Consider the following 26,040-nt stretch of genomic DNA (forward strand, 5'->3'; position numbering starts at 1 on the left):
TGGGGCTGTTTTGTTTGATGCTGTAACCTGAGCCTTCAGGACATAATAAATAGTCCATAAATATTTGTTGAATAAATAGGTAGGTCCTATTATTGTACCCATTATACAGATAAAGAAATTGAGGCTCCCTGGGGGACGTCACCTTGAGATGGGGGCAGGGATTCAAACCCACATGTGTTTGGGTTTGGCTAGAATCCTTGACCACCTCTCTGGTAAAGAAACTGAGAGAAGTACAGAGACTTAGCAACCATCACACAGCAAGTAGCCAGCATTCAAACTTATTTCTCCAGAGCTGAGCTATCCCGTCAGTAACTACTGCTACATTATGGCTGGTGGCTAGCATATCGGACAGAGCAGATAAGGAACATTTCAGCCATTGCAGAAACTTCTTCTATTGGACGGCACTGCTCTGGAGACCATTTTCATGAAGTGCGTGGACTCTGGAGCCAGACTGCCTGGTTCACATCCCTCCTTGTCCCTCAGTTTTCTCATGTGTAAATCGGGGATGATGGTGATGATAATAGGAAATAACTGACATGGCATATTATGAGGATGAAATGAATTAATCTGTGTACATAATGGGCCTAGAACAGTGCCTGGCACAGAGTAAGAGCCATTTGAGTTCGTTATTATTTCATTTTTATTTTTTATTTTGGTGGGAGCTAATTAGGTTTATTTATTTATTTAATGGAATTGGGGATTGCAACCAGGACCTCGTGCATGCTAAGAATGTGCTCTACCACTGAGCTCTACCCTCCCCCACTGCTGTTATCATTTAAATGTCTGGTGCCCACACATCCCCCAGGAGACACAAACCCAGAAGGTGAGAACACAGATCAGGAGGATTTTGCTGGGCTCCAGGAGGGAGTGGGAGTTGAGAGCAGGGAGTGAGGGGTGAGGAGGCCAAGAAGGGTTGTGGGAACCACCCAGGCCTGGAGAGTTCTGGCCCTGCCACCTCCTACCCAGGGGCCGGGGAGGTAGGAGACGAAAGTGAGACGCGGGGCCAGCCCCATGTGTTCCTTATGACCCCAACTTTGCTCCCAGCGCCCAAGACGAATAGGCGTGAAATCCACATCTGGGACCCACCTCCGGCCTGGCCATTCCCTCCCGCCGCTGGGCACTGAGCCCAGTCTGTCTTTGCACCACAATGGCGGCAGCACAGATGGCTTCCAGAGCTCAGAAGAGACTGTGCCCACCTCAGCATTGCTGATGGCTTCCTGGAAGAGCAGAATCCTGAAATGCATACGAGTCTGAGTAGGCATTTGTCCAGCAGAGGAGGGAGAAAGAAAGGCCCAGTTAGAAGCCAGTTTGTGCAAAGCTCCAGAGGCCAGAGGGCCTGGTACGGTAAGAAAAGAGATGAGGCTGGAGATTGGTGGCAGCAGGGGTATGTGGGGCCTCTAAGACCAGGCTGAGGGCCTGAGTTTTTTCCCCAGGGGCACTGAGGAGCCATGAGAGGTCTATGAGCAGGGGAGGGGCAGGGTCAGCCCATTGTGAGAAACAGATAGTGATATGGATGAGCACAGAGGTGGCTCGGGTCACTGGAAGAGCTCAAAGAAGGCCTTGAACCCAGTCTGGAAGTCAGGAAACTTCTCTCAGAGGAAGTGACAGCTGAGATAGGTCTTGAAGGACAGAGGAAGGATTTGATCATGAAAAGAAGGGCTGAGAAGTAGGGACATTGTCCAGGGGTGCTGGGGAGCTATGGGATGGCTGTTACTAAGGGAGAGGCAGGTCTCCCAGATTTGTCCTAGAGAGGCTCCCAGTTTGGGAGGGTGGAGTAGAGGAGAAACATGGGTACAGTCGCATCTGGTATAATGCGTAATAACAGGCAGCCCAGGGCCCAGACTGGGAGGTCAGGGAAGACTTCCTGGAGGAGGTGAGGACTTGCAGGAAATCCAAGTGTCTCCCAGGCAGACAGGAGGGGCCAAAATTGCTCAGGAGAAGTACCAGGTGCACTGTGTCATTCAGTCCAGCCAGATTTCTCTCCTGAGGATGCCCCTGTGCTCTATGCTGGGTGATGACCCTGGAGAGGGGTCAGGCCTGGGCCCTCGAGGGAGGCCACACAGGACACAGTCCCTCTCCTAATGAGATCTGTGCTCTAACGGAGATAGCACATAGCATTGGGAAGGTCCACAGGAGGCACAGATCCAGCTTGAAGGTTAGGGAGGGCTTCCTGGAGGAGGAGAGCCAAAGCACAGGTAGAGCCTGCTCTTCCTGCAGGGTCAGTCTGTCTTCTCTCCCTCTGTGTGTCTCTGGTTCCTTCATTGTCTCGCCCTCTAATGACTTCCATGTTTTTCTCATTATCTCCCCTAATCCCTGGGGCAGGCTCCTATAAAAATTTACCACAAACTGCATGGCTGAAAATAACAAATTTATTCTCTCAATTCTGGAGGCCAGAAGTCTGAAATCAAGAATTGGGCAGGGCCATAGTTCCTCCAAAGGCTCTGCGGCAGGATCCTTCCTTGCCTCTTGCAGCTTCTGGTGGCTTCTGGCAGTCCTTAGCTTGTGACATCACTCCAATCTCTGCCTCTGTCATCACATCATCATCTCTCCTGTCTCAAATCTCTTTCTGTCTTTCTTTTTAATGGAAGTATAGGTGATTTACAATGTCATATTAGTTTCAAGTGTATGGCAAAGTGATTCAGTTATACACACATATGTGTATATATATATTCATTTTTTTCTGATTCTATCTATTATAACTTATTACAAGATATTGAACATAGTTCCCTGTGCTACACAATGAATCCTTGCTATCTGTGCCTCTTTTTCCTTTTTTTTTCTTGAAGAGAGAGGTAATTAGGTTTATTTATTTACTTAATGGCAGTACTGGGGATTCAATCCAGTACTTCATGCATGCTAAGCATGCACTCTACCAATTGAGCTATATCCTCCCCACCTCTTTTTTTTTTTGTGGGGAGTAATTAGTTTTATTTACTTATTTATTTTAATGGCGATACTGGGGATTGAACCCAGGACCTCGTGTATGCTAAACACATACTCTACCACTGAGCTACACCCTCCCCCCCTCCCCGTGCCTTTCATTTAAAAGAACACTTGTCATTGGATTTAGGGTACACTTGGATAATGTAGGATAATCTCACCTCAAGATCACTAACTTATTTACATCTGCAAAGACCCTTTTGCCAAATCAGTTCCTATTCGCAGGTTCTGGGTGGAGAGATCTTTTTTTGGGGGGCACCATTCAACCCATGACATCTTGGGTGAGTCACACTCCTCTCTGAGCCTCAGGGTTCTATCTGTATAACTGGGCTAAAATTAGTCCCCATCTCTCAGGGCAATTTCGAGGATAAATGAAGCCTACAGAGTGCATGGTATAGCCCTGGTATCTAGGAAACCCTCAGTCAGGGTACTGCTATTTCTTACTGATTTTTTTTTTGTATATATATATTTTTATTGAAATATAGTCAGCTTACAATGTTGTGTCAATTTCTGGTGTACAGCACAATGCCCCAGTCATACATGAACATACATACATTCATTTTCATACTCTTTTTCACCATAAGTTACCACAAGATATTGACTATAGTTCCCAGTGTTATATAGTATGAAGTTGTTTATCAGGTTTTGTGAGAATCCTTCTGTATTTTGAAGAAAGAGACACTCTGCCAGAGTTCAGTATGTGTTCTGTGCGATTCTGTGGGTTTGTAGATATAATTCTTGGTGTATTTGTGGGAGACGGTGAGCTGTGAGTCTCTCTGCTCTGCCATCTTGGCACCTCCCCCCTTCCTCTACTGATTTATTTTTCCACTGAACTGGATTCTTCTGCCAGGCTTTTCCTGCCACTTCCCCATTTCTCTGCACATATGTCTCCATCACACTTTCTTCATCTCTGTGTGCTTCCTACCTGTATAACTCTGGTCAAGTCGCTTCTGCCTCTTGAGACTTGGTTTCCCCATGTATAAAATGTGAAAATAACATCCTGTATTTCATAGGGTGGCTGTGATGATTACATCAGTGAGTTCATTGAAAGTGCTCAGAACTTTGCCTGGTACATAGGAGTTGCTTTATGTGCCGGATGTTTTGCTGTAATGATCATTGCCTCTGTTCCTTTGTCCGGTCTTTTTCCGGTCTCCAGAGGTCCCTCTGTCCTCAAGTGTCTCTCTTGATGCATTTCTGTGTTTCTGAATGACTCTCTGACTGACATCTGAGCATCCTGGGACTTTAAGAGTCTATCTCTCTCCATTGCTCTCTCTCCTCCTCCCCCCACCTGTGATGGTATCTAAAATAAGTCCACAGTCTTTGAGATACTTCTGCTCAAGAGGAGAGGCCTAATCACTTCCCCTTTCAGTGTGGGCAGGCCTAGTGACTCACCTCCGATGAACAGAATCAAGCAGAAGTGATTTTGTGTGACTTTCGGGATTAGGTCGTTTAAGACACCTTCTCTCTCTCTCTCTCCCAAGTCACTCAATCTGAGGGAGAAGCCAGTGGCCATGTGGTGAGGAGCTGAGGCCTCTTGCCAAGCACCATGTAGGGGAGCTTGGAAGTAATCTTCCAGCCCCAGTCAAGCCTTCGGATGACTGCAGCCCTGGCCAATGGCTTACTGCACCCTCATGAGAGACCCTGACTTCTCTGTTGATGTCTGAGCCAGAGTCACCCAACCAAACTGCTCCTTAATTGCTACCCCTCAGGAACTGAGACAATCAGTGTTGCTTTAAGCCACTTAGTTTTAGAGAAATTTGTTATGTGACAATGGAAAATGAATACAAACTTTTCTTTCTTGTGTGTTCTCTGTGTCTCTCTATTTCTGCCTCTCTCTGGGTGTCTGTCTCCCTACATCTTGTGTCCTTGAGTGTCCATTTCATTCTCTATCTCTGAATGCCTCTGTCTCCCTGATTTCTCTTTAGTATCTCCCCTTATGTCAGTGTTTCTGTATCTGGGTCTCTGTTTCTGTCTATCTGTTGGTGTCTGCTGGTACCTCTTCCTCCGCATGAGTCTCTCTATGTGTAGATGTGCATGTGCGTCTGCCTCCTTCTCTGTCTCCTCCTCTCTGTGCCCCTTGCTCTAGGGGTGTGTTTCTATGCATCTCTGTCTTTAGATCTTATTTTCTGTTTCTGTCTCTCCCCTCATACCTCCTGCCTGGCATCTTGCTCTTCCATCTCTTAAGTGCTCTGAGGGTCTCTCTGTCTCTGGGTCTCTCTGCTTCTATCTCTGTTTGTGTCTCTGTCTCTCTGTGTGACTCTGTCTCTCTTTCTCTGCGTGTCTCTGTCTCTCTTTCTCTGCCTCCCTCTGTATCTGTCTCGTTCTGTATTTTACCCTCTCATTCTGGGGGTCTCTATCTGTCTCTTCTCTGTGTACATCCGTTTCTGCATCTCTTTCATTAAAGGTATGTGAGTCTCTCAGTCTCTCTTCCTCCTGCCCCCACCCCCCCCGCCCCCGCCCCCTCATCTCTTCCCTGGCTCTCCCTCCGTCCTCTCTCCACACCTAGCTCAGCTCCTTTACCCTCTCCAAGCCTCCGCAGTTCTCTGATCCCACCTCTGCTCTCTTGCCTCTGCCTTCCCAGCTCCTCCTCCCACCTCCCTCTCTCTTTCCAGGTCTCTGCCTCCCCCTCCTGGTCAGCGGCCCACACCGCACTCCAGTCTCCCAGGGGATCCCTCAGCCGGGTTAAGGGAGCCCCTGGCCGAGGCCCGAGTGATGCTTTGGGCGGGGGCTGCAGGCGCTGGCGCAGCCTCTGACCCGGGCCCCCGCGAGCTCGGAGACCCCCGATCCCCCGGGGCCAACGGCCCTGAGCACGGAGACAACGAGGACTCTCCCAGCTCCACCTTAAGCGCCCCCCCCCTTCCGCCTTCTGCGGAGGATGGAAACTGCCAGCTCTTGGGCCCCAGGTGTCCGGGGCCACCCCCGCCCCCATGGCCCCAGCGCGGATGGGAGTGGGGACTAGCCCTTCAACGACCCCTCCATCCTGCCCCTTAGACACCAACCCCCACACACGCCAACCCGAGGAGGAGTGTTCACTGCTGTGAGGACCCCCCCACACCCCAAACAACGACAGAAAAATTGAATAACACCCAGAGAGAGAAGAGAGGGAGAGGGAGGAGGGAGGAAGGGAGGAGAGAGAAGAGAGACACAGAGAAACAGAGAGAAGAGGCTGGAGAGGAGGAGGTGGGGAGACAGAGGAGCTGGAGACCGAGAGGGAGAGAGTGGGGAGGACAAGGGGGAGAGAAGGGAGAAGGAAGAGGCAGGAGCAGAGAAGAGGGAGAGGGAGGAGGAGGAGCAGGTGAGAGCAGCAGGGTGGGGTACGGAGTTAGAGGGCTGGGGGAGCTTGAGGAAAAGAGAGCCAAGAAGAGGGTGTGGATTAGAAACCAAGAGGTAGCTGGAGGGAGAAGCAGAAGGCAGAGAGAGGAGAAGGAAGGTCGGGAGGGAGAGGGAGGCTGGAGGGTTCGGGAAAGAGGCAGGAGAGGCTCAGAGAGGAGGAAAAGGGGCGGGGGTGCAGGTGGGGTGGGGGTTTCTCCATCTCGGCTGCTTTAGTAGCTGGGGAACTGGGACTCCCTGTGGGGAGGAGAGGAAGGCTGGGGGTCCTAGAAGGACAGGGTTCCAGAAAGAGGGGACAGAGCCGAGAGAGGGGGTCCAGAGCATTGGGAAGGGGTCGCCCAGAGGTCTCCTGGGGATGGGGAGTGCAGCTCGCCTGAGCGCCCCTGGAGCGCTGGTTCTCTGGGCCGCACTGGGGGCTGCAGGTAAGGCCTGGGGGTCGGGGCAGGGGCCCCTGAGGGAGCGGTGGGGGTGGGGATGCCAAGGAGAGGAGTTCAGGCTGCTCTCTCCCCAGCTCACATCGGACCCGCACCTGACCCCGAGGACTGGTGGAGCTACAAGGATAATCTCCAGGGAAACTTCGTGCCAGGTGCAGCCAGGGCGGGGACCCAGGAGTCTGGGCTGCAGGCGCCTTCTTCCTGAGACTCAGGAGCCCTCTCCTCCCACTCCTGCCCCAGGACCCAGGAGTCCCAGCCCCTTCCTCCCTGCCTCCGGAGACCCAGCCTCTGAACGGAGTGGGACATTATACATGTGCATTTCAAGTAGTGAGTGGGAGTGAGTGGAAGGCAAGGGAGTATGGGGGTGGAAGAGTGTGTGCGTGTTTGCAGGGAAAGAGGCATGTAGATCCTGGTTCCAGCTGAGACCAAGGGGTTCAGCGGTCCCGTTCCCCGCCTGATCCAGGCCTCTCTTGCAACTCCTCCCCAGTACCTTCATTATCCAGCTGTGGGACAAGGGAGACTGAGGGAACTACAACTCCCATGGGCTCTGGCAAGGCCGGCAGTAGATTGGTAGGCTGGCAGCCGCTGGGCCTGCTGGGAGTTGTAGTTCCTTCCCCAATGACGATTTTTAAGATAGGTTTGATCAGAGAGAGGCTTGGAGGTGCTGGAGAGTGGTGGGGGTGGGGTCTTAGGAAACTCCTCCAAGATTCTTCTAGGACCCGAGATCCTGGATTCGAGTCCCCTCCCTCAGAGCCAGGAGTCCAGATTTCCAGCTCTCCATCTCCTGGGATCCAGAGTCCAGACCACAGCCTTCCCATCAGATGCCAGCATTGGCATCTGGTCCATATTTCTGACTCCCTTTCCTCCCTGCCACACCCCTGTTCTCAGGGCCTCCCTTCTGGGGCCTGGTGAATGCAGCCTGGAGTTTGTGTGCCGTGGGAAAGCGGCAGAGCCCCGTGGATGTGGAGCTGAAGAGGGTCCTTTATGACCCCTTTCTGCCCCCGCTGAGACTCAGCACTGGAGGAGAGAAGGTAAGGAGCTTGGTGGGAGGGGCTACAGAATCCATGGGGACTGGGCATGAGTAGGGGTGGGGGGGTGAGGCATTAAGTTGTGAGGCTAGTCTTGGGGAAAGAGGCCTACACACTGGGTGGAGATGAGGTGCCTTGTAGTCTAAAATGGATTACCTATTCGTCTATCCTCCCTAGTTTTCCCATCTCTTAGAAACAATGGTAAAATAGACCTTTTCCTGTGCCAGGCACTGTTTTAAAACTTGATAAATCCTCGAATCCACACAACAACCCCATGAAATAGGTGCTATTATTACCCTTATTTTATGGATGCAGAAACTGAGGCACAGAGAGGTTAAGTTACTGGCCTGAGGTCACACAGCTAGAGAGTGCTAGGGCTGAGATTCAAACCCAGGCAGTATGGTCCCAGAATCCATGCTCTTCCCACTTTGCAGTACCGTTTCTTCTAAGAGTTGGCAGTATCCTTCACTCAGCCACCCCAGTCAAAAGCCTCAGAGTTATTTCCTATCCCATTTTCTCCCTCACTGCCACTTCCCATCATGTCTTTTCTGGTCTCCCTGCTAAATATCACTTCACTTCTTGTCCCTTCACTGCTGCCACCATCATCTTGCTCCTGGACCAGTGCCATAGCATCCTTGATGGCCTGCTTCTCTGTCTCTTGCAATCCATTCTCCATCTCCAGCTAGAGAGATGTTTTAAAATGCAAACCAGACCATGCCACTCTCCTGCTCAAAAATCCTATTAGGATAAGTAATATCAGCAGACACTTATATAGCACTTACCATGTGCCCAGCATTGTGCCAAGTGTGTTATATATATTCAATTATTTAAATAAAAACACAAAATACTCCATCACTGCCCACAAGGCTCTGCACCATCTGGCTCCCATCACCACTCTCTCCATGGCTCACTGAGCTCTGGTCCATTGGCTTCTAAAACAAGCCACCTCAGAGCCTTTGCATTTGCTGTTCCATCTTGTGGAATGCTCTTCTCCCTGCTCCCTGCAACTAACCCCTCCTTATCCTTCCTGGCTCCATTCAAATGTCACTTCCTCATGGAAGCCTTTCCTGACACCCCACCCCCACCCCAATCTAGACTGGGTTTCCCATTCTGCTTTCTCAGAACTCCCAGTTCTTCCCAGCATGAGCACAGGATGTAATTAATTAAGCACTTACTTCTGCGATTCAGTATGTATTGTCTGTCTCTCCTCCATTCAAACAGAAGCTCCAGGAGGCCCAGAATTTTTGTGTACTTGCTCATTGCTCTCTTCCTGGAATCTGTGGCATAGAGTAGCAGCTCAATAACTAGTTATTAATTAAATATATTCACCACTATTAGGCATCTACCATGGACCAGCACAGAGCCTGGCAAGACTTTAGTGTTCAAACTAAATGGTTGTTGGCAGCGGGAAATGTAGGAGTGGAAAACAGTAGGGAAAAGATTTTCTCTGTGTGTCCCCATAAAGGTTTCCACCTCTCCCACAGCTCCGGGGAACCCTGTACAACACTGGTCGCCATGTCTCCTTCCTGCCTGCACCCCGGCCCGTGGTCAACGTGTCTGGGGGGCCCCTCCTTTATAGCCACCGACTCAGTGAACTGCGGCTGCTGTTTGGAGCACGGGATGGAGCTGGCTCTGAACACCAGATCAACCATCAGGGTTTCTCTGCTGAGGTGGCAGCCACTAACCTCTAACCCTCGACTTTCACCCTGAGTCGACTCAATTCCTCCCACCTCCCCCATTCACCCCATCCTCCTTCCACAGAGCTGCCCCCCAGCACTAATCCTTAACCTCAACAACTCAGAGCTGTACCCATTCTCTCTCCCCAATTCTGCTGGAGGACCCCACTCTCTGTGCTCCCTTCCCAGGTGCAGCTCATCCACTTCAACCAAGAACTCTATGGGAACCTCAGCGCCGCCTCCCGGGGCCCCAATGGCTTGGCCATTCTCAGCCTCTTTGTCAATGTGAGCCCAGGCAAGATTTGGAGGGAGGGAGGGGCTGGAACCTGGGGCCTGAGAAGAGGGCCTCTGAGAGGGTGGCCCAGACTCCTGGGTCCTGGGGGAGAAAGGGATTGGAGGCTTGGACTTCTGGGTTCCTGTCTCCTCACCTCAGACTTCCACACAGGTGGCTGGTAGCTCAAACCCATTCCTCAGCCGCCTCCTTAACCGTGACACCATCACCCGCATCTCCTACAAGAGTAAGTCCCTGGGCATTGGGGCGTAGGGGTGGGATGTGCACAGAAGGGGAGTTCAGCAGGGGCACCCCTCTTCACTCTGGCCTGCTATTCCCGCAGATGATGCCTACTTTCTTCAAGACCTCAGCCTGGAGCTGCTATTCCCCGAATCCTTTGGCTTCATCACCTATCAGGGCTCTCTCAGCACCCCACCCTGCTCGGAGACTGTTACCTGGATCCTCATTGACAGGGCCCTGAATATCACCTCCCTCCAGGTGAACCCGTCGGCCCATTCCCCCCATCCCTGCCACCCCAATCCGTTCCCTGGCTTAGGTGTCGCTTTGCCTCACCTACCCTCCAACCGCCCCCCCCCCCGCATTGACAGGGAATTAGAGTCGATTCGAGGGTCTGACAACCCTTGGGGGTCGGGTGGGACTAAGCAAGACCCCGCCCACTCGCTCCCAGGGGCGGGGTTTCCTTGTGACGTCACCAGGGCCATTTATTATTCACTCGGAGTTTCCCACCCCACTTCCACGGCAGATGCACTCCCTGAGACTCCTGAGCCAGAATCCTCCGTCCCAGATCTTCCAGAGCCTCAGCGGTAACGGCCGGCCCTTGCAGCCCTTGGCCCACAGGGCCTTGAGGGGCAACAGGGACCCCCGGCACCCCGAGAGGCGTTGCCGAGGCCCCAACTACCGCTTGCATGGTATGATCCAGTCTGCACCCCCCTCCATGTCTTGGTCTAACCCGCCTCTGTGTCTCCCCTTGGTGTCTCAATATGATACAGTCCTTGCTTCCCCTTTACTGCTTCCTTGTGATCCAGCCTCCTGAGCTCTCACTCGCCCTCTCAACCTTCCCTCTTTGTGTCAACGTGGTACAGCCCACCTTCCCGTCATAGACCATTGCTGGTCCTTGATTTGTCTTTCCTCTTCACTGCTTGCAACTTGCAACTTGGTGTTTAACCCGAGCCCCCTGGCTTCCTTGTGGTACGATCAACTACTGGCCCGTGGTTCTTATTACTATGGCTTTCCGAAATGGTACACCGCGAATCCTTTTCCCTGTTTCCATGTGGTACAACCCTAGCTGTTCCATAATCTGACATCCCCCTTACTGAGAATCAACATGGTACAACCCCCTTCCTTACAGCCTCCTCTTGGTTCAGCCCAGTGATCTAAAGTTCACCTCTCTGTCTTCTCAACATGGTACAGCCCACATCGCCCCATGAATACCTCCACATAGTTCTGCCTAAAGCTTAAACGAGTCCCTTTTCCACTCTCCTGCTGCATTCCTATGGTTTAGCCCCGTGCCAGAATCTTACCATTTCCCTCAACTTCTCAACCTGGTACACTCTGGTTCCCCCTTCGCAGCCTATGGTAGAGCCTTGCGCGGCCCAATCCCCGCCCCCTGCACGCCCTCTGCACTCCTTTCTATCTTGCCCTAAACTAACGCCCCCCTCACCGGTGTCATCTTACAGTGGATGGTGCCCCCCACGGTCGCTGAGACTCGTCATCGAGGATTGCGCCTGCCTTTCCCAAGCCTCCTCACAAGGGGAGGGGAGTCACCCCCAAAACAAAGCTATTAAAGGGACAGAATACTTCCTGTATCTCAGTGGTCTGATTCTAGGCGCCGTGGGGAAACATCTGGGTGTTAAAGAATAGCAGCCTTCTTCTAGAAACCAATATCCCTCTTCCTAAACCCCACAACTCGGTTTTTTTGCTTCCTGTTTCCCAGAACAGTCATTTCGGTATGTGGCTCCTTTAAGCGGCGTTCTACCCCTCCATCCCCCAGCCTCTTACCCCCCCCAAGTCAGGCAGCACGCGCAGAGCCATGTGCTTCCCCCTCCCGCCTGCCTCATTGGTCCGAACTGGGTCACAGTCCCGCCCCCAGCGCTGTCTCCCATTGGGTAAATGTAGGTCAGGGTCCCGCCTCCCTCCAAAAGGCACGGTAACTTCACGCACTGAGCCCCTCTCTCACTCCTCGGCCTTGGCGGATCCAGGGGTCCCATTGGCTGTACATCTCGAGGGGTCGAGACGTGATTGGCCTGCGCTTTGAGCCAGAGGGAGGCACGCGGCTGGAGTGCAGGGCCCTAGAGTCGGGCGGGGGCCGAGAGGAGGGGTGAGCGCTGTGGCGTCGGGTGTTTTGGTTTGGCTTCTTTTTTTTTTTTTTTCCGCGAAAGAAGTTTGCTTTGGCCACGCCTCAAGGCGGCCACCTCCTCCTGCCCTCTCCCCCGCCCCTCCGCGCACACCTCTCGGTACAGATTGCAAAGCTCCTTCCGTGGAGAGAGCTGCAGATTTTGCAAGAGCCAGGCTCGCCCACCTTGTAGAAGGAGCGCCTTGTGTCCTTTTGAACCCTCGGTTGCAAAGAGCCGGCCGCCTGATTTGATCACCCCTCACCCAGACTGTATGGTCTCCTGGGACCCTCTTGAGTTGCACGTTTCTGCACCGAGGACAGCAATAACACGTCGCTCCTAGGATTTGCAGTGTTCTGGATACTGGAGGCTTGCAAGCTACGCTCGCCCGCCCCTGGGCAGACACTCGCCTGAACCACAGGAGTGTGCCGCTGACTGGAAGGCCAGCTCTTCGCCTCTCCATGAGCCCGTGAGCCTGCCGGCAGGTGCCCGGCAATGGCGCGGCCCGTGAGCGACAGGACCCCGGCCCCACTGCTGCTGGGCGGCCCGGCCGGGGCCCCCCCTGGCGGGGGAGCGCTACTTGGGCTGCGGAGCCTTCTGCAGGGGACCAGCAAGCCCAAAGAGCCAGCCAGCTGTGAGTTCTAGCCCCAACCTCGCCCAGCTCAGAAACTCTACTCTCTTAGGGACTCAACTGCTGGGGGAGGGGTGTCCCACAGTTACCTCTTATGTGCCAAGAGTCCATCCTCCCAACCTTTATCTACTCAAATACTTAGTTGTTGGGGCCCCTAGATCCCTCAGTACCCCAAAGTCCTGGCTCTCTCATGCCCGTCCACCCCGAGGACCCAAGACTTTAAGCCCTAGACCCCTCTTCCTTTTGGTTCCGAGAATCTGGACCTCTGGGGTCCAGGGAGAAGGGAGGGGGTGTGTCGGATGCTCACACGGTAGTTACACGGGCTTGGGCGGGGCCTCCTGGGGTCACATGGAGTCTAGGGATGAGGAATGTGCCCCAGGAATAGAGCCCCTTCCTGCCCCTTACAGATTGTGGGGGCGGGGAGAAAGGGGTACAGTGCGCAAGGAAGGGGATAGATTACAGGGGAATTACAGAGCTGTCATTCTTTCTCTCACCTGCCCAACCTTCCACCTACATCTGTATGAACTTCTGTCCCCCTTGTGTGTCTCTATGCCTTCCTGGGTCTCTGTCCCCATCTTCCTCTTGGCATCCCTGCCCTCCCCTCTTTCTGAGTCTCTATCCCTCTGTGCCTCTCTCGGCCTGCCAACCCCATCTCCGTCTTTTCTCTCTGGGTCTCTCTCCCTCTCTGAGCCTGTGTCCCCTCCTCTCTCTGGATCCTTGCCCTCTCTCTCCGATCTCTCCCTCACCTCCCTTCTGTCCCCTATTTCTCTGGATCTCTGCGGTGTGGGTCTCTATCCCCTTGTTCCTCGTGTCTCTCTCCACTCGGAATCGTTTCTTCATCTCTGTCTTCCTCTTCTTCCCCACTCTCTCCGGTATTTCCCTGGCCTGCAGGTCTCCTGAAGGAAAAGGAGCGCAAGGCGGCTCCGCCGGCAGCCGCGGTCCCGGGGCCGGGCCTGGAGACGGCGGGCCCGGCGGATGCCTCAGCTGGGGCGGTGGTGGGCGGCGGGTCCCCACGGGGACGCCCGGGGACCGCGCCTGGCCCGGGTCTGCTGGCGCCGCTACTGTGGGAGCGGACGCTGCCGTTCGGCGACGTGGAGTACGTGGACCTGGACGCCTTCCTGCTGGAGCACGGGCTCCCTCCCAGCCCGCCGCCCCCCAGCGGCCCGTCGCCAGCTCCCTCACCCGTGCGCACGCCCGCACCCTCCCCGGGGCCCGGCTCCTGCGGCTCGGCTTCCCCTCGCTCCTCGCCGGGGCACGCCCCCGCCAGGGCTGCCCTCGGGGCCGCCGGCGGCCACCGAGCAGGTGCGACGGCGGGGGCGGGGCAGGGCCCTTGTTGGGCGGGGCTTGGACTCCAGAGGGCGGGTCTGTGCGACACCGGGCCAGGATAGTGGTACTGGGGCTGCACACCCCAATTCTGGATCTCCTAATCGGGAGATGTTGGGAGAGGAGTCCGGATTCTGTGTCCCCTAACGGATCAGAGACTAGGTGAAGTAGTGTGTGGACTTTTATGTGGGACGTTGAGGACAAAGGGTCTGGATATTCGAAGAGCCGGGACTGGGGTTCCAGAACACCGGAGTTATTAACTGGGGAGTGGACTATGCCCCAGAATCTGGGCCCAGAATCAGTGGGACTTGGGTAGGACCAGAACTTCTTGGCTCTCTACTGGGAGAAGGCGAGGGCCAGGCACAGACTTCTGTTTCCCCAGGACATAAGGGACTGGCAGCCCTGGTTCCTGCGTTCCACAGTAGAGAGGGGCTGGGGACCTGGGTACTGGAGTCCTTCAGAAAGGATTTTCATTCTAGGTCTTCTATTGGGGCAAGGACCCAGGGGCCTGGGACCCCAAAATCGTATATATGCTAGTGGCGAGGGCGTTGGGGGCCTGAGGAGAAGATCCGGGGGCTGCTTTTCGAGTGTTCTCCCGAGAGCAGAGGGGTCTGGATCCTCGGAGGTTGAGAGGTTCGAGCTGACAGACCACCCCCAGAGAGCAAGAGGAAAGGTGTGCTCCCTCGGGCACCTTGGGGTCCCAAAGTGCGGACTGTAGGTGGGGGATTCCTGGACCCACCTGCTCCTGGTCCGACCTCCGGGCCGAACCAGGGCCCTCCCTTTCCCAGCAGCACATTCCCTCGCCACGTGAGCCCTCTCCTCCCTCCTCCATGCTTCGCGCTTCGCGCACGCGCGGTCACGCGGGAGGGGGGCGGGGCTGGGGAACGTGAGGGCGCCTGTGGCGGCAGGGGGCGGGGCGGGAAAGCAGGCGCCAGCACGTGACTCGGCCCTGAACCTGTGTCCTCAGTTGGCCCCGGCTTGCTCGCTCTTAAAGGTACAGGCCGCCCTTCCTCGGGAACCAACTTCCTGGAACCTCAGAGCCATTTATTCACGTCATTAACTCTTCCCAGCTAGTACCTTTTAGGAAGCTGACTTGAGGTCTTTTCGTTGCATTAAATTACTTTTCCCTGAGCAGCCTGGGGTCTTAGCTTTGGTTGACGATTCAGTTAAGAAGGGTAGACTATAAAAAAGAATGTAACACTGTGACTCTGAAGTCCTGAGGTTTTAGAAGCAATAGCCCAGGTTCCTGTGTTACCCACGCGTGATTGGGCCTCAGTTTCCCTGTGTAAAAGTGGAGTTGGTTCCATGATTTCTAAGTATCTTTGTGGCTTACAGAACCTTCATATTTTATATTAGAGAGGTTGATCCCTGGTGGGCTTTATGTTGGATCCTGTAAGGGCCTTCCTTGTAGTGGATATGATACCTAAGCAGGGGGTAGCCTCTGGGAACCCCCGCCCCCAATAAACACACACTCAGGTGGCACACTCTGTTTCCCCAAGGCCTGACCTCTCGGGACACACCCAGCCCTGTGGACCCAGACACCGTGGAGGTGCTGATGACCTTTGAACCTGACCCAGCGGATTTAGCCTTGTCCAGCATTCCCGGCCATGAGACCTTTGACCCTCGGAGACATCGCTTTTCAGAGGAGGAGCTTAAGCCCCAGCCAATCATGAAGAAGGCACGGAAGATCCAGGTGCCAGAGGAGCAGAAGGTGAGCATCACTGGGTGTGGGACACGGGCTTGGAGGGCATAGCCCCACAGGCAGGGATGGCCCTTTTCTCAGAGTCAGGCCTGGGCTTAGCTCGGATTAGCTCTCACGTTCTCCTAACCTACAGCAAAGGACCTTGGCCATGGGCTGCACAGGGGGCAGAGGTTTGGGTTTGAGACTGTGAAAATGGTATCACTGTGGGACTCAGACTCAGCCAGCCCTGCTGGGCCAGTTGTATAGGCTTAGAGGTTCTTTCAGAAGGAGCCAAAACCCTCACTGGAGCAGGCTTCAGGCTCTACCAGGCCCAGATGCTAAGGACAGCATCCCTTAGGAATGGAGTATCAGCCTGTTTCTTCTGAGCAGCCAACCAGGCTGGGGTTGGCCTTTTAATCTCTGATTTAGGACATCCTTCAGCGTGATTACATCTGACTAGGATGAAGAGTTTGCCAGCCCCTCTGGGCCTTGTTTCCTGGGCCTGGACTACTTACTGGTGAGAGGCCTCAGGTGTCCATTAGCCTCCAGGGCCACATTCTGATTTGGGGTGCTTTGGACAGTGACTGCATCTCTCTAGAATTCTCTTTGCCAGTTCTGAGGTCTTCCCTAACAAGAGGTGCCTGGGCTTCTCACACAAGACTTTGCCATGCCCTTGTGTAAGACACAACTACTTGAAGCAGTGAGTACTGCCCTATACCCCAAATCTAGACAGGCGGTTTCTCCTGCCACAGGACCCTGTTGCTCGGGACTGGTTTGACCCTAGCAAGCAGGGACTAGGCTTTAATGAAATGCGGATGGAGGGGCATCTTTTGGAGCTTTGGGTGGCCTTTGTCACTAAGGAGTGGTCCTCCTCTGCAACCAATTCCAAGGCTGGTGCGGGGAGGTCTCAGGTAGACCCCTTTGCAACCAGGGACTGTTAGGGAAGAGGCAGCTCCCTGGCCTCTATTCAAAGCCAGTGGGTCAGAGACTGGCTGTGGTCATTGGGACCACTTAGACCTCACTTTTATTTGCTGAGGAGGGATGAGGTTGCCTTGGCAACCAGGTCAAAGGGCCCAGCTCTGAGAGGATTTTTATGGGACACCAAACTCCATCACTTGGGAGCCTAGGCTTTCCTTAGCAAACAGGATCTGGAAAGGTGATGCATAGGGCAGTGCTTTTCACTGGGAGAAACCCTCAGACCCTGAAGGCCTTGTTGCTAGGGAACAAGCATCCTTAGCAAACCAGGGGCTAACTGCAGGCCCTTTGTCAAATGAGGAGAGCTCGTCTGCTTTGCACAGCGGAGACTTGAAGCTGACTTGCTTGGGGTGGGAGGCTATCTCATGCCTATTGCTAGGGGCCTGCTGTCCTTAGCAACCAGGGCCCTTCAAGGGCAGACCCTTGGGTACCCACGCAGGGGAGACCCGGTATCCTTTGGGCCCCACTGCTGGGTGAGAAGCAGCCTCAGGGCTCTCTTAGATGGACTCTTGTCCTTAAAGTCACCAGCAAAGCAGTTCCTCGCTTCTCTCGCTGGGGCTGGGCCCCGTCTGGACCTCAGTGCTTTCCCATCCCTTAGGACGAGAAGTATTGGAGCCGGAGGTACAAGAATAACGAGGCGGCCAAGCGGTCCCGCGACGCCCGGAGGCTCAAGGAGAACCAGATATCGGTGCGGGCGGCCTTCCTGGAGAAGGAGAACGCCCTGCTGCGGCAGGAGGTGGTGGCGGTGCGCCAGGAGCTGTCCCACTACCGCGCTGTGCTGTCGCGATACCAGGCCCAACACGGAGCCCTGTGAGGCCGCCCCCACCCCCACCCCCATCAGGCGGAGCTTTCCTCCACCTCGCTCAGACTTGCGCCCTGCCGCCGTCTTCCCTCCCCGCCCTGTGGTCCACGGGCTGGCCAGCTGGGTGCCCCAGGGACGTGATGATGCAGATAAATACATTTATATTTTTAAGAAAAAGCGAGCCTCCCCCCTCCCTCACGGGGGCGGGGAGGGTCCTCTGTGTGTGCCCCGGGCACGTCGGGGACCACATCCTCCCACCGCCTCCGTTAACACGATCCTGAATAAATCTTGAGAACCCCGGAGCCAGCTGTCTTGGGGGAGGAGGCAGCGCCCTGGCCCCAGTTCAAGGCCAGCGGGTCACACTGGCCCCAGTCCACGGGTAGGCCTGGGCTTGGGTCCATAAAAGGCAGGAGCTGCTGGAAGTGCCCAGAATCCGATCCCTCCCACGGGCTGCCGGATGGAGGAAGGGGCGAGGGCCTGAGAGGAATGAAGCGACTGCCTTTATTGCATAGACCTTTTCAATTGCTTTGAAGATTGGGGCCAGGGGACGCACGGGAGACAGAAGACAGGAGAAACGAACTTCCCCGCCCCCACCTGCGGGGAGAGGAACATTAGTGCAAATCGGAGTGCCGGCCCCGGGGAACCTGCCCCTCCTGGGCTGATTGGCCAGCTTAGTGGAGGCACCGGAGTGGACAGGGTGAGACCCGGGCCCTGACTGGCCAATTACCTAAGGCCTCCCCAGCCCGTACATTCCAGGTCGCGTCACTGGACGACGTGTAAGGCTCCGCCCTCAGCCGACCTGGCCTCTTACAGGCCGGAGGTGAGGGTCTGGAGTGAGCCCCGCCCTAGTTGATCAGGCACTACCCTTGGGGAGAGCCCATTCCTCCGTGACCGTGAGGACCCCCACCCCTTGGAATTCAGGACACCCTCCAGCATCACCTCTGGTCCCCTAGGGGAGGGCGCAATCCTGAGAACGGTTCAGGACCGGTGTGCCCTCTGCCCTACCTCTAGCAGCCACGCCACGCCCCCTCGCTCAGGCCCCGCCCCCGGCGGGCTCGAAACAAGATTGGGTTCACGGCTCCCGCCTAGGGCAGCCTGCGGGACCAGTGAGCAGTGTACCGAGGCTCGGATGCACTTGCGCCTGCAACGGCCCATACTCCACCTGCTCCCCGTCCACCGTGAGCACGCCGCGGGGCGTGAGCGGCTCAAGGCGGAAGGCACGAGCCGCGGCGTAGCCCAGCTGGGGACAGCCCAGGCTGAAGTGGCTCCCACGCTCCATGGCCAGAAAAAGGCGCAGCAGAGCCGCCCGAGAGATGCCACTGCGGACCCAGAACAGGTGCACAAGGCCGTCGTCAAAGCGCGCATGGGGGGCTGCCAGCAGGTCAGCCCCTAGGTGGCTAGGTGAGATGGCTAATATAAGCACAAAGTCCCCCTCCAGTGTTACCCAGCCTGGGGGTAGTGGAGTGCCCAGAGGAGGGAGAAGGTGGTCAGGTGGGCCCCCAGGAGAGGCAGCTATTGAGACATCAGTGGTAGGAGGCGGGAACCCAGAGGATGCTGGTACTTCCGGGGCCCCCTCAGTGATGGGTGAGAGTAGAGCTGCCTTGGGGGAGTGGGGGGGAGAGAGCAGCAGTGGGTCCGGGGACAGTGGAGCATCCCCAGCCCCACCCCAGTCCCCGGCCAGCTCTGGGCCCCCACCATTGAGAGACAGGATGGGCAGGGGTTCAGGTGAGCCAGGGGAGGTCAGGGCAGGCTGGGGCAGAGGCAGGGGCAGGTCAGACACTGAGCGATGTAGGGGTGAGTGGGCCACAGGTGGGGCTGGGGCTGGGGCTAGGGTCAGCTCTGACTTGGCACGTGGCAGGCCATGGGCAGATGTGGGCGAGACAGGTTCCACAGTGGCAGGGAGGTAGGAGAGGCGTCCACGGTAAGTGTGCAGTGTGGCGAGGCCCAGGACCGTGCCCAGTGTGAAGCGGGCACTGCCCAGGGCCCTGAAGCGCTCGCTCTGGATGTCCACATCTGACACAAAGCCCCAGGCCACAGACAGGAAGGAGAAACAGCGGGAGCCAGAGGCCAGCGTCACCGAGAGCAGGTCCAGTGGGCAGCCACCACCCCGGCAGAGCAACAGGGAGCAGTTGAGCAGCAGGTCAACGCCCAGGGCTGGCTCAAACCTTCACAATCAGACATGGAGGGACACAGTGGGAAAGAGGAAACAGGCTGGCTGAGACACAGCACGAAGCAGGAAGGAAAAACACACAGGCAGCAGACATTGGGGGAAACCAGGCAGGCCACGTCCTGGGCCTGCCCACAGCCATTTGGCCACCTCCAGATGGACTCCTTACTGGGCCAGGATTCCTGTCAGGTTTTTCATTCCATAAGCATCCACAGAGTGCCTCCTGTGTGCCAGACACAGTTCTAGGCACTAGGGATACAGCTGGGAACATGACAGGCAAAAACATCCAGGAAGGGTGTGGGGAGCATGCTGCAGTCAGACTGATCAACGTGACTGACAGTGGGACTCTTTGGGCTGATGGGAAGGTGTGGGGCAGCTGTTGCCAGGCCCATCACCCCAGGAGGGCTCCTCCCACCTACCCCCCATGCTGGTTCACAGCTCCTGCCAGCGCGTTGCCAGAGCCGCAAGGGAGGATGCCCACGGGTGTCTTCACAGCTTCTTCCCAATCCGGGCGATCCAGGAGTCCATTCAGCACCTGAAGGGCAGGAGACCAGACACCAGGCGTTGGTCCTGGCCTCCGCAGTCCCCCAGGGCTCAGGCTTCGGGTGGGGCACTCATGCCCTACCTCGTGCAGCAGCCCATCTCCTGAGACCGTGACGATGCCATCCCACTCGCTCAGGTTCAGCCCCTGGACCAGCTCCCGGGCGTGGTTCTGTCGTTCTAATGTGGGGAACCAGGCAGTGAGGCCCGCTGTCCCACCCCCACCCATCACCACTCCCCAGGACTCAAGAGTCCTAGCCCCCAGCTCCCACCTCCATCCTGACCCTGCCCTTACCTGTCTGGATCAGGTTGAAGGACAGCCCAGCTTCAGAGATCATGGGCAGCACATGGTTCTTACACCACTGCCAGGCCAGGCCCCGCCCCCCAAAGGGATTGACCAATAGGAGCAATCGGGGCGGCCTTGGCAGAAGCTCAGGGGTGATTTCTGCAGAGAGAGGGGAAGGAGTCTACACAGGTCAGGGACCCAGGCCCCTCACATCAGAAACAATAACTTCAAATAGCCTCCAGTGGAACTGGTGGAGGGCCGGCATTGGAGCCTGGCGGTAATTAAAAGTTTTTTTCTTCTCCCCAGCCTCACCTGCTCAGGCCAGGTAAACAGCCCCGCCCCACCTCCCAGATGCTGAGACAAAGGCAGGGCTTGGGTGTCTAATCCCAGTGCCCGTTGGACCCATGTGTGGGAGATGGAAGGAGAGCTGTGGTTTCCACTTTCCTCAACCCCAAACACCTGGAACCCGGGATCAGGTTACTCCACTATGCAAGGCCCTCTCACTGTCACCACCCCTTTAGGGCCCCTAGACAGCCGGCAGGATCCTGGAGGACCAAGAAAAGGCCAACAGATGGGGACCCTTGAACCTTTACCTTTCTGGGCCAACTGAGTACCCTGGGGGTGGAGAGGGGGGACAGGGCTCTGCCCAGAAGCCTTCTCTGACCCCCCACAGCTGGGTCAGATGCCATCTCTGGGCTCGAGATGCCCTAGGGGACCTCCGTGAGTGCCTGTCACCATGGGTGGTGACTGAGCACGTCTCAGTCTGCTGCTCTCACCAGCCCGGGAGCCTCTGACTCATCTGGGGTCAGGACCCATGGAATGGGGGAGGGGGCAGAGATGGAAATTCAGTGAGAGAGCCGCAGACACAAATCATAGCTCTCTGCCTGGGATAGCGTTCCTTCTGTAGCTCACCCCTGTCTGTGTATCGCTCTTTCAGTACGAACCCAGAGACACATCACACAGACAGACACACAGAAAAGTAGAGACAGAGATGCCCACAGAGGGAGATCCGCAGAGACATCGAGGGAGCCTGAGGACAGAGAGGCTGCCCAGTGCCTCACCCCCGTCCCCAGGCAGTGGCAGTCCACGCAGCAGACACATGAGGGCTGTGGCCCAGCGCTGGGCCTCGGTGCGGTTCTCCTCATAGGTGGCTGCCCCGTCGGCCCGGAAGGTGCGTGTGGCTCTGCGCCGGCCCCCGCGCCGGCCCCTGGGGTAGGTGTAGATGCAGAAGTAGGCTGCTGAGTCCGAGGGGCTTCGGCTCCGCAGGGTGCAGCAGCCTGAGACCTCAGTCAGCAGGACCAGGCCACCCCGGGGCCGGGCTTCAGGCTTTGGGCGCAGCCGCTGGATGTGCAGGGCTTGTGGTGTGAGAGTGAGAGCGAAGCGTGGGCCACGGGCTGGGTAGGAGCCAAACTCGCCATGCAGGAGTGGGGTGCTGGCGGCCAGTGGTGGTGGGGGGGCCATGGCCTCTGCCCTGTCCAGGGCACTCCTAGGCCTGTGTCCCCAGCTCCAGGTCAGCTCCTGGTCTGGCCTCTGTGGGGAGGAAGGAGGGTGGGAGTCAGAGTCCAGGACCCCCACAGTGGGCAGAGGGAAGCAGGGGCAGTGCCTGTGGATAGGAGGAGACAACCAAGAGTGCTGACAGGCAAGATGGCGCACCAGAGACAGGCCCCGACAAATGTGGGAAGACTCTGAGGAGCCAGGGCAGAGGTCAGCTGGACAGGAGGCCCATATCCTGGAGGGTCCACACCCAGGCATGCAAACATTCATTCATTTCCCAAATAATTATTCAGTACTTTCTCTGTGCCAATCATAGTGCAGGGCCCAGCAAACACAGAAATGAATGAAACAGACAAAAATCCCTGCCTTTGTGGAGTTTATATTCTAATCAGAAGACAGGAAAGCAAGATAAAGAAATCAAATAAGAATCATGTTGGGTGATAAAGGCTTCGGGGAAAAATTATGCAGAGGAAAGAGATCAGGATGGTGGAGATACATGAATAGACATGCAGAGACAGAGAAAAACACAACACATACCCACAGAGTCATCACTAGATAGTGAAAGTAACAAGAGACACTCAGACACAAAGAAAAAGAGGGGTAAGGTCTGAGAGCCAGGAAAACACTGAGAGGAGACAGATAGCTTCAGTGAGATGAAACCTAGTACGATAAAAGATACTTAGAGAGCTGAGTGAGAGTTTAGGGGCTCTAGGGGGCCCTCTGAGGGTAAGAAAGACAACAGACTTAGAAAGGAGGGAAAGAGCAGACAGGAAAGGCAGGAGGTAAGGGATGTAGTAGCTGGAGAGACTGAGAAAGGGGTGTGACTTGGAGGGACTAAGGGGTCAGCGAGGTAAAGGAGCCACATGCAGACACCTGCAAGGGACAGAGGCCAAGAGCTGGGCCTGAAGCACTGACCTGGGCGTCTGGCCGCCTGCTCTCCAGGGAGAGAGTGGGAGCTGGGCCTGAGGTCCCTTCCCCCTGCCCTCTGCCCAGTTTCTGCCTCCTCCTTCCAGCTCACCTTTGTTCCCCACTGCCCCACCCACCCAGCCACTTATCAGTCCTGCCTCTGGCCTTCCCCAGGCTCAGAACTGCTCCAGACACACCCCCATCTGTGGACTCACTCTCAGGAGCTACCTTTGCCTCCTACCCTTAGAAGGTCCTCAGGCCCCACCCCCACCTCAAAACAGTCTTAGGCACAGAGCCCTAGATCTCCCTCAGCCCTGGGCCTGAGCCTCCATCCCTAGGTCCCCAGGTCTCTGGCTTGGTCTCCATTCTCCCCACCCTCCAGGTACCCCGCACCAGGGCCTGGGTCTCCATCCATAGGTCCCTCTAATCCTAAGCCTGCGTCTCTGTCTCCGGTTCCCCTGGTCCGGGCCTCCATCCCCACCCCATTTCCAGAACCCAGTTCCAGACCTGGGTTTTCATTACCGGATCCCTCAGTCCTGGTTCTGGTTCTCCATCTCCATCCCACACCCCTGATACCCCAATCCTGGGCCTGCGTATCCGTTCCTCTTGGTCCCTCAGTCCTCCAGACTCGGGTCCCTGCCCCGACCCCCGGACCCTTCTCACACGCCAGGTCCTCCAAGCGGCCCCCTCAAATCAGCACCAACCGCCCCCATCAGACCTAGGGGTGGGGGGAGGGTGTGCATCCCCTCAGCCAATGGTGGCGCAGCCGGCCTGAACCGCACCAATAAGGACGCGCAGGGGCTGGGCCATCCGACTCGCGAGCCTGGCGCAGGGGCCTGCCGCCGGAGAACTGGGCGGGGTATCGCGCTTCGCGAGATCAGCCGCCATTCTAGGTGAGGGCACAAGCGCAGCAGAGGCGGCTTCACGGCCGTACAGCCAGCGATCCTGTCGCCATTTTTATTAAGGGCAAGTGGGCCCGCCCATTCTTTGACTTTATGAAAGATAAGGGATATCGGAAAGGACATCTTTAGCTGCAGGTAGAGAAGGACTCTAACACAGGTAACAAAGATCCAGAGATATGCAAAAAGAGTAAAAGAGAAGCAGAGTCAGAGGCAATAAGAGACTTGGAAACAGTGTTGTCTCTTTTTCAGATAGTTACAGAGAGTCAGAGAGGCAGATAGAAAGAAAAGCAGGGATAAAGACAGTAGAATTAAGAGTATGCAAGGTCAGGACACAAGAAAACCCTGAAAATGACGGACACACAGAGAGATGGGGGCAGACACTTTTGGAATGAAAACCAGGGAGGAAAGGCTCATTAATTCATAAACTGTACTTGGGCCCAAACCAGAGTGGGGGCAGCATGACACAAATAACTGCCCAGTGAGTGACCCAATTACATGGCAAGACAGAGACACAGGAGAGAGACCTCTAGATCAGGGGTGAGGGAGGGAGAGAATGTAGAAGGCCCATAGGCTGCAAGGAACTTAAACCAAAAGACTGAAAGCAAAGATGCTGACAGAGACAGAGAGAGCAAAGACATGGTGAAACTGAAAGAAATCAAGGCAAGAATATCAGGTGACCTAGAAACAGACAGAACTGTGGAGAGAAAGACACATGCTGAAGGAGATAGGGACTGAGCTTGCTAGAAATAAATGGAGGAAGAAGTTCATTTACTGTCAAACAATGTACCTAGTGTTCAACCCAGAGTAGCAACAGCACCAGATAATATGTGCCAAAGAATGTCCCAGAGAAAGAGAGGGACAGAAACCAGTTAAGATGGAGAGATAGGAAAACACAGTGTGTGAGCTCAGGGCTCCAGGGGAAAGAAAGACAGAGACCAAGGAATAGGGGGACAAGGAGGAGGAGGAAATTGTGTCCCATGGTATGGTGATCATGACTTTCAGATGGACCCTTACCTGGTCCTGCTGCTCCTTGGATTCAAGGTGTCCATTTATCTCCCAGCCCACTGCTGTGTTACCACATCAGTGAGATTCTGGTCCTGGGTCAGAGGCCATGGGAGGGTGCTTTGGGGAAGGAACTAGGCCTCATGGCTTGTCCTGTGGCTCTGTGGAGGAGAGGTGAGTAACTAGGAACATCAAGGGCAGAGTACAGGAGGTCAAGCTAGAAATGCTGGAGGCCCAAGGGGCAGGGCCTTTACAAGGAAGGAGAAAAAAGTGTACAAGTCAGCTTTGTCATTGCCCCAACCAGTCCATCTGGTCCCACCCAATAAGGTCCCATCCAATAATTTTAAACTGAGCACTTATTCTGTAAAAAGCAATGTCCTGAGCATTTTAATTAAGTTACGTAATACTAGAAAACACTCTTTGTGCCAGGCCTCTTATCCCCTTTTTGGAGATAAGGAAAGTAAGGCACAGAGAAGTTACAAGACTTGCCCAAGATCACAAAGAGGTTGATTTGCCCAATATCACACCATGAGTAAGTAGCAGAGCCAGGATTTGCATTTGGTTACAAATGGCATCACCATTCTCAAGAGTTTTCTACTCATCCCCTCTCTCCACCCCGTCCTCCAAGCCCGGAACCTCAGCTTGCCTCCTCTGCGCTCCAGTAAAATGCACATCCCTCTCACCGAACCCGCTGGGCCACCTGAATCTCTCTGGCTGGGAAAAGCAGCCTCCGGGTGACAGAGGCTGAGGAGGGGTCAGGGAAGGGCCATCTGGAGTCAAAGGGAGAAGCTGAACCTAAAAGGTGGAAATGCAGGATGCCACAGGCTGGGCTGCAGCAATAAGAGCTCAGGTTAGATCTCAAGTAAGATTTCCTGAGCTGCTGCCGCGCCTGGAAAGCTCAGCAAGAGATAAAGCAGAGGTGAGCCTGATAAGGAAACGCCCAAAGCATGCAATCAGAGATTTCCCAAGGCCCCGACTAGCTGAGCCAGCCCTCTCTGGGTCGTCCAGGAGCCACAGAGAAGCCGTCGGCGTCGGGCCAGAGCGTCACCGCCCAACCTGTCTTCCTAGCGCCGCGAGACATCTCTCTGGCTCCCAGAGCCCTTTCTTCCGGAAGACTATGGAGAACAAGGACTGGTATGACCAGAGAGGCTTCCGAAGTGCTGGCCCTTCCCTCCTTGGGATGGCGTTTGTTCAGCTTTAGATGTTCTTCCATCCAATTCCGGAATCGCCCCTCTAGCCGGTCCTCCGATGCACCATGGAGAGGCACGAGTCGCGGTAGAGATTGCCGTCGCGCCCATGTG

General features: G+C 55.5%; 3 protein-coding genes and 1 long non-coding RNA gene across 14 annotated transcripts in view; 2 read left to right on the top strand and 2 right to left on the bottom strand.

Moving 5' to 3' along the window:
* Positions 1-11,370, bottom strand: part of LOC105062591 (uncharacterized) — a 30,177-nt gene extending 18,807 nt beyond the window's left edge. For 2 of the 4 annotated variants that reach the window (XR_012508982.1, XR_012508981.1), the window contains exons 1-2: positions 11,221-11,370; positions 8,908-9,009 (exon numbers count right to left, since the gene is read on the bottom strand). This is a non-coding gene — a long non-coding RNA (uncharacterized LOC105062591). Of the gene's footprint in view, positions 1-8,907; positions 9,010-9,836; positions 9,987-11,220 lie in introns of those variants that run through there. The other 2 variants (XR_012508984.1, XR_012508983.1) reach the window with 1 other exon arrangement.
* CA11 (carbonic anhydrase 11) lies at positions 5,837-11,505 on the top strand. 3 transcript variants are annotated; one of them, XM_045510640.2, is made up of 10 exons: positions 5,837-6,692; positions 6,782-6,856; positions 6,945-7,031; positions 7,593-7,735; positions 9,217-9,402; positions 9,598-9,693; positions 9,854-9,926; positions 10,023-10,177; positions 10,443-10,608; positions 11,377-11,505. In XM_045510640.2, exons 1-10 carry the CDS (start codon positions 6,626-6,628, stop codon positions 11,400-11,402), a joined length of 1,074 nt encoding a protein of 357 aa, XP_045366596.1. In that variant the 5' UTR covers positions 5,837-6,625; the 3' UTR covers positions 11,403-11,505. The 3 variants fall into 3 exon arrangements, with proteins under 3 accessions (XP_045366596.1, XP_045366597.1, XP_010945205.1); XM_045510641.2 differs by lacking the exon at positions 6,945-7,031 and having other exon boundaries at positions 5,840-6,692; positions 7,623-7,735; XM_010946903.3 differs by lacking the exon at positions 6,945-7,031 and having other exon boundaries at positions 5,842-6,692.
* A 354-nt stretch (positions 11,506-11,859) lies between these two features.
* Positions 11,860-17,744, top strand: DBP (D-box binding PAR bZIP transcription factor). Its single transcript, XM_074369305.1, has 4 exons — positions 11,860-12,664; positions 13,553-13,963; positions 15,484-15,695; positions 17,239-17,744. The coding sequence occupies exons 1-4, from the start codon at positions 12,526-12,528 to the stop codon at positions 17,452-17,454; spliced, it is 978 nt and encodes a 325-aa protein (XP_074225406.1). The 5' UTR covers positions 11,860-12,525; the 3' UTR covers positions 17,455-17,744.
* A 176-nt stretch (positions 17,745-17,920) lies between these two features.
* SPHK2 (sphingosine kinase 2) lies at positions 17,921-26,024 on the bottom strand. 6 transcript variants are annotated; one of them, XM_010946899.3, is made up of 7 exons: positions 25,796-26,024; positions 24,752-24,900; positions 21,497-21,965; positions 20,445-20,594; positions 20,235-20,329; positions 20,029-20,144; positions 17,921-19,607 (listed from the first exon to the last, which is right to left on the bottom strand). In XM_010946899.3, the coding sequence occupies exons 3-7, from the start codon at positions 21,894-21,896 to the stop codon at positions 18,515-18,517; spliced, it is 1,854 nt and encodes a 617-aa protein (XP_010945201.1). In that variant the 5' UTR covers positions 21,897-21,965; positions 24,752-24,900; positions 25,796-26,024; the 3' UTR covers positions 17,921-18,514. The 6 variants fall into 6 exon arrangements, with proteins under 6 accessions (XP_010945201.1, XP_074225401.1, XP_074225402.1 ...); XM_074369300.1 differs by having other exon boundaries at positions 25,386-26,024; XM_074369301.1 differs by lacking the exon at positions 21,497-21,965 and having other exon boundaries at positions 25,386-26,024.
* Positions 26,025-26,040: the final 16 nt, after the last annotated feature.

The sequence above is a fragment of the Camelus bactrianus genome, chromosome 9 (genome assembly GCF_048773025.1).
Source record: "Camelus bactrianus isolate YW-2024 breed Bactrian camel chromosome 9, ASM4877302v1, whole genome shotgun sequence".
NCBI classification, from domain to species: Eukaryota; Metazoa; Chordata; class Mammalia; order Artiodactyla; family Camelidae; genus Camelus; species Camelus bactrianus.

Bases quoted from the DNA above. Each gene is read 5' to 3' on its own strand.
- CA11 (XM_045510640.2), top strand. From the start codon at position 6,626: ATGGGGAGTGCAGCTCGCCTGAGCGCCCCTGGAGCGCTGGTTCTCTGG. The intron at 6,693-6,781 runs GTAAGGCCTGGG...CTCTCTCCCCAG, and splicing joins GGCCGCACTGGGGGCTGCAG to CTCACATCGGACCCGCACCT. The intron at 6,857-6,944 runs GTGCAGCCAGGG...CTCCTGCCCCAG, and splicing joins CCAGGGAAACTTCGTGCCAG to GACCCAGGAGTCCCAGCCCC.
- DBP (XM_074369305.1), top strand. From the start codon at position 12,526: ATGGCGCGGCCCGTGAGCGACAGGACCCCGGCCCCACTGCTGCTGGGC. The intron at 13,964-15,483 runs GTGCGACGGCGG...TGTTTCCCCAAG, and splicing joins CGCCGGCGGCCACCGAGCAG to GCCTGACCTCTCGGGACACA. The intron at 15,696-17,238 runs GTGAGCATCACT...CCCATCCCTTAG, and splicing joins AGGTGCCAGAGGAGCAGAAG to GACGAGAAGTATTGGAGCCG.
- SPHK2 (XM_010946897.3), bottom strand. The intron at 20,145-20,234 runs GTAGGGCATGAG...CCTGCCCTTCAG, and splicing joins GAGATGGGCTGCTGCACGAG to GTGCTGAATGGACTCCTGGA. The intron at 19,608-20,028 runs GTAGGTGGGAGG...CTGATTGTGAAG, and splicing joins GCTGTGAACCAGCATGGGGG to GTTTGAGCCAGCCCTGGGCG.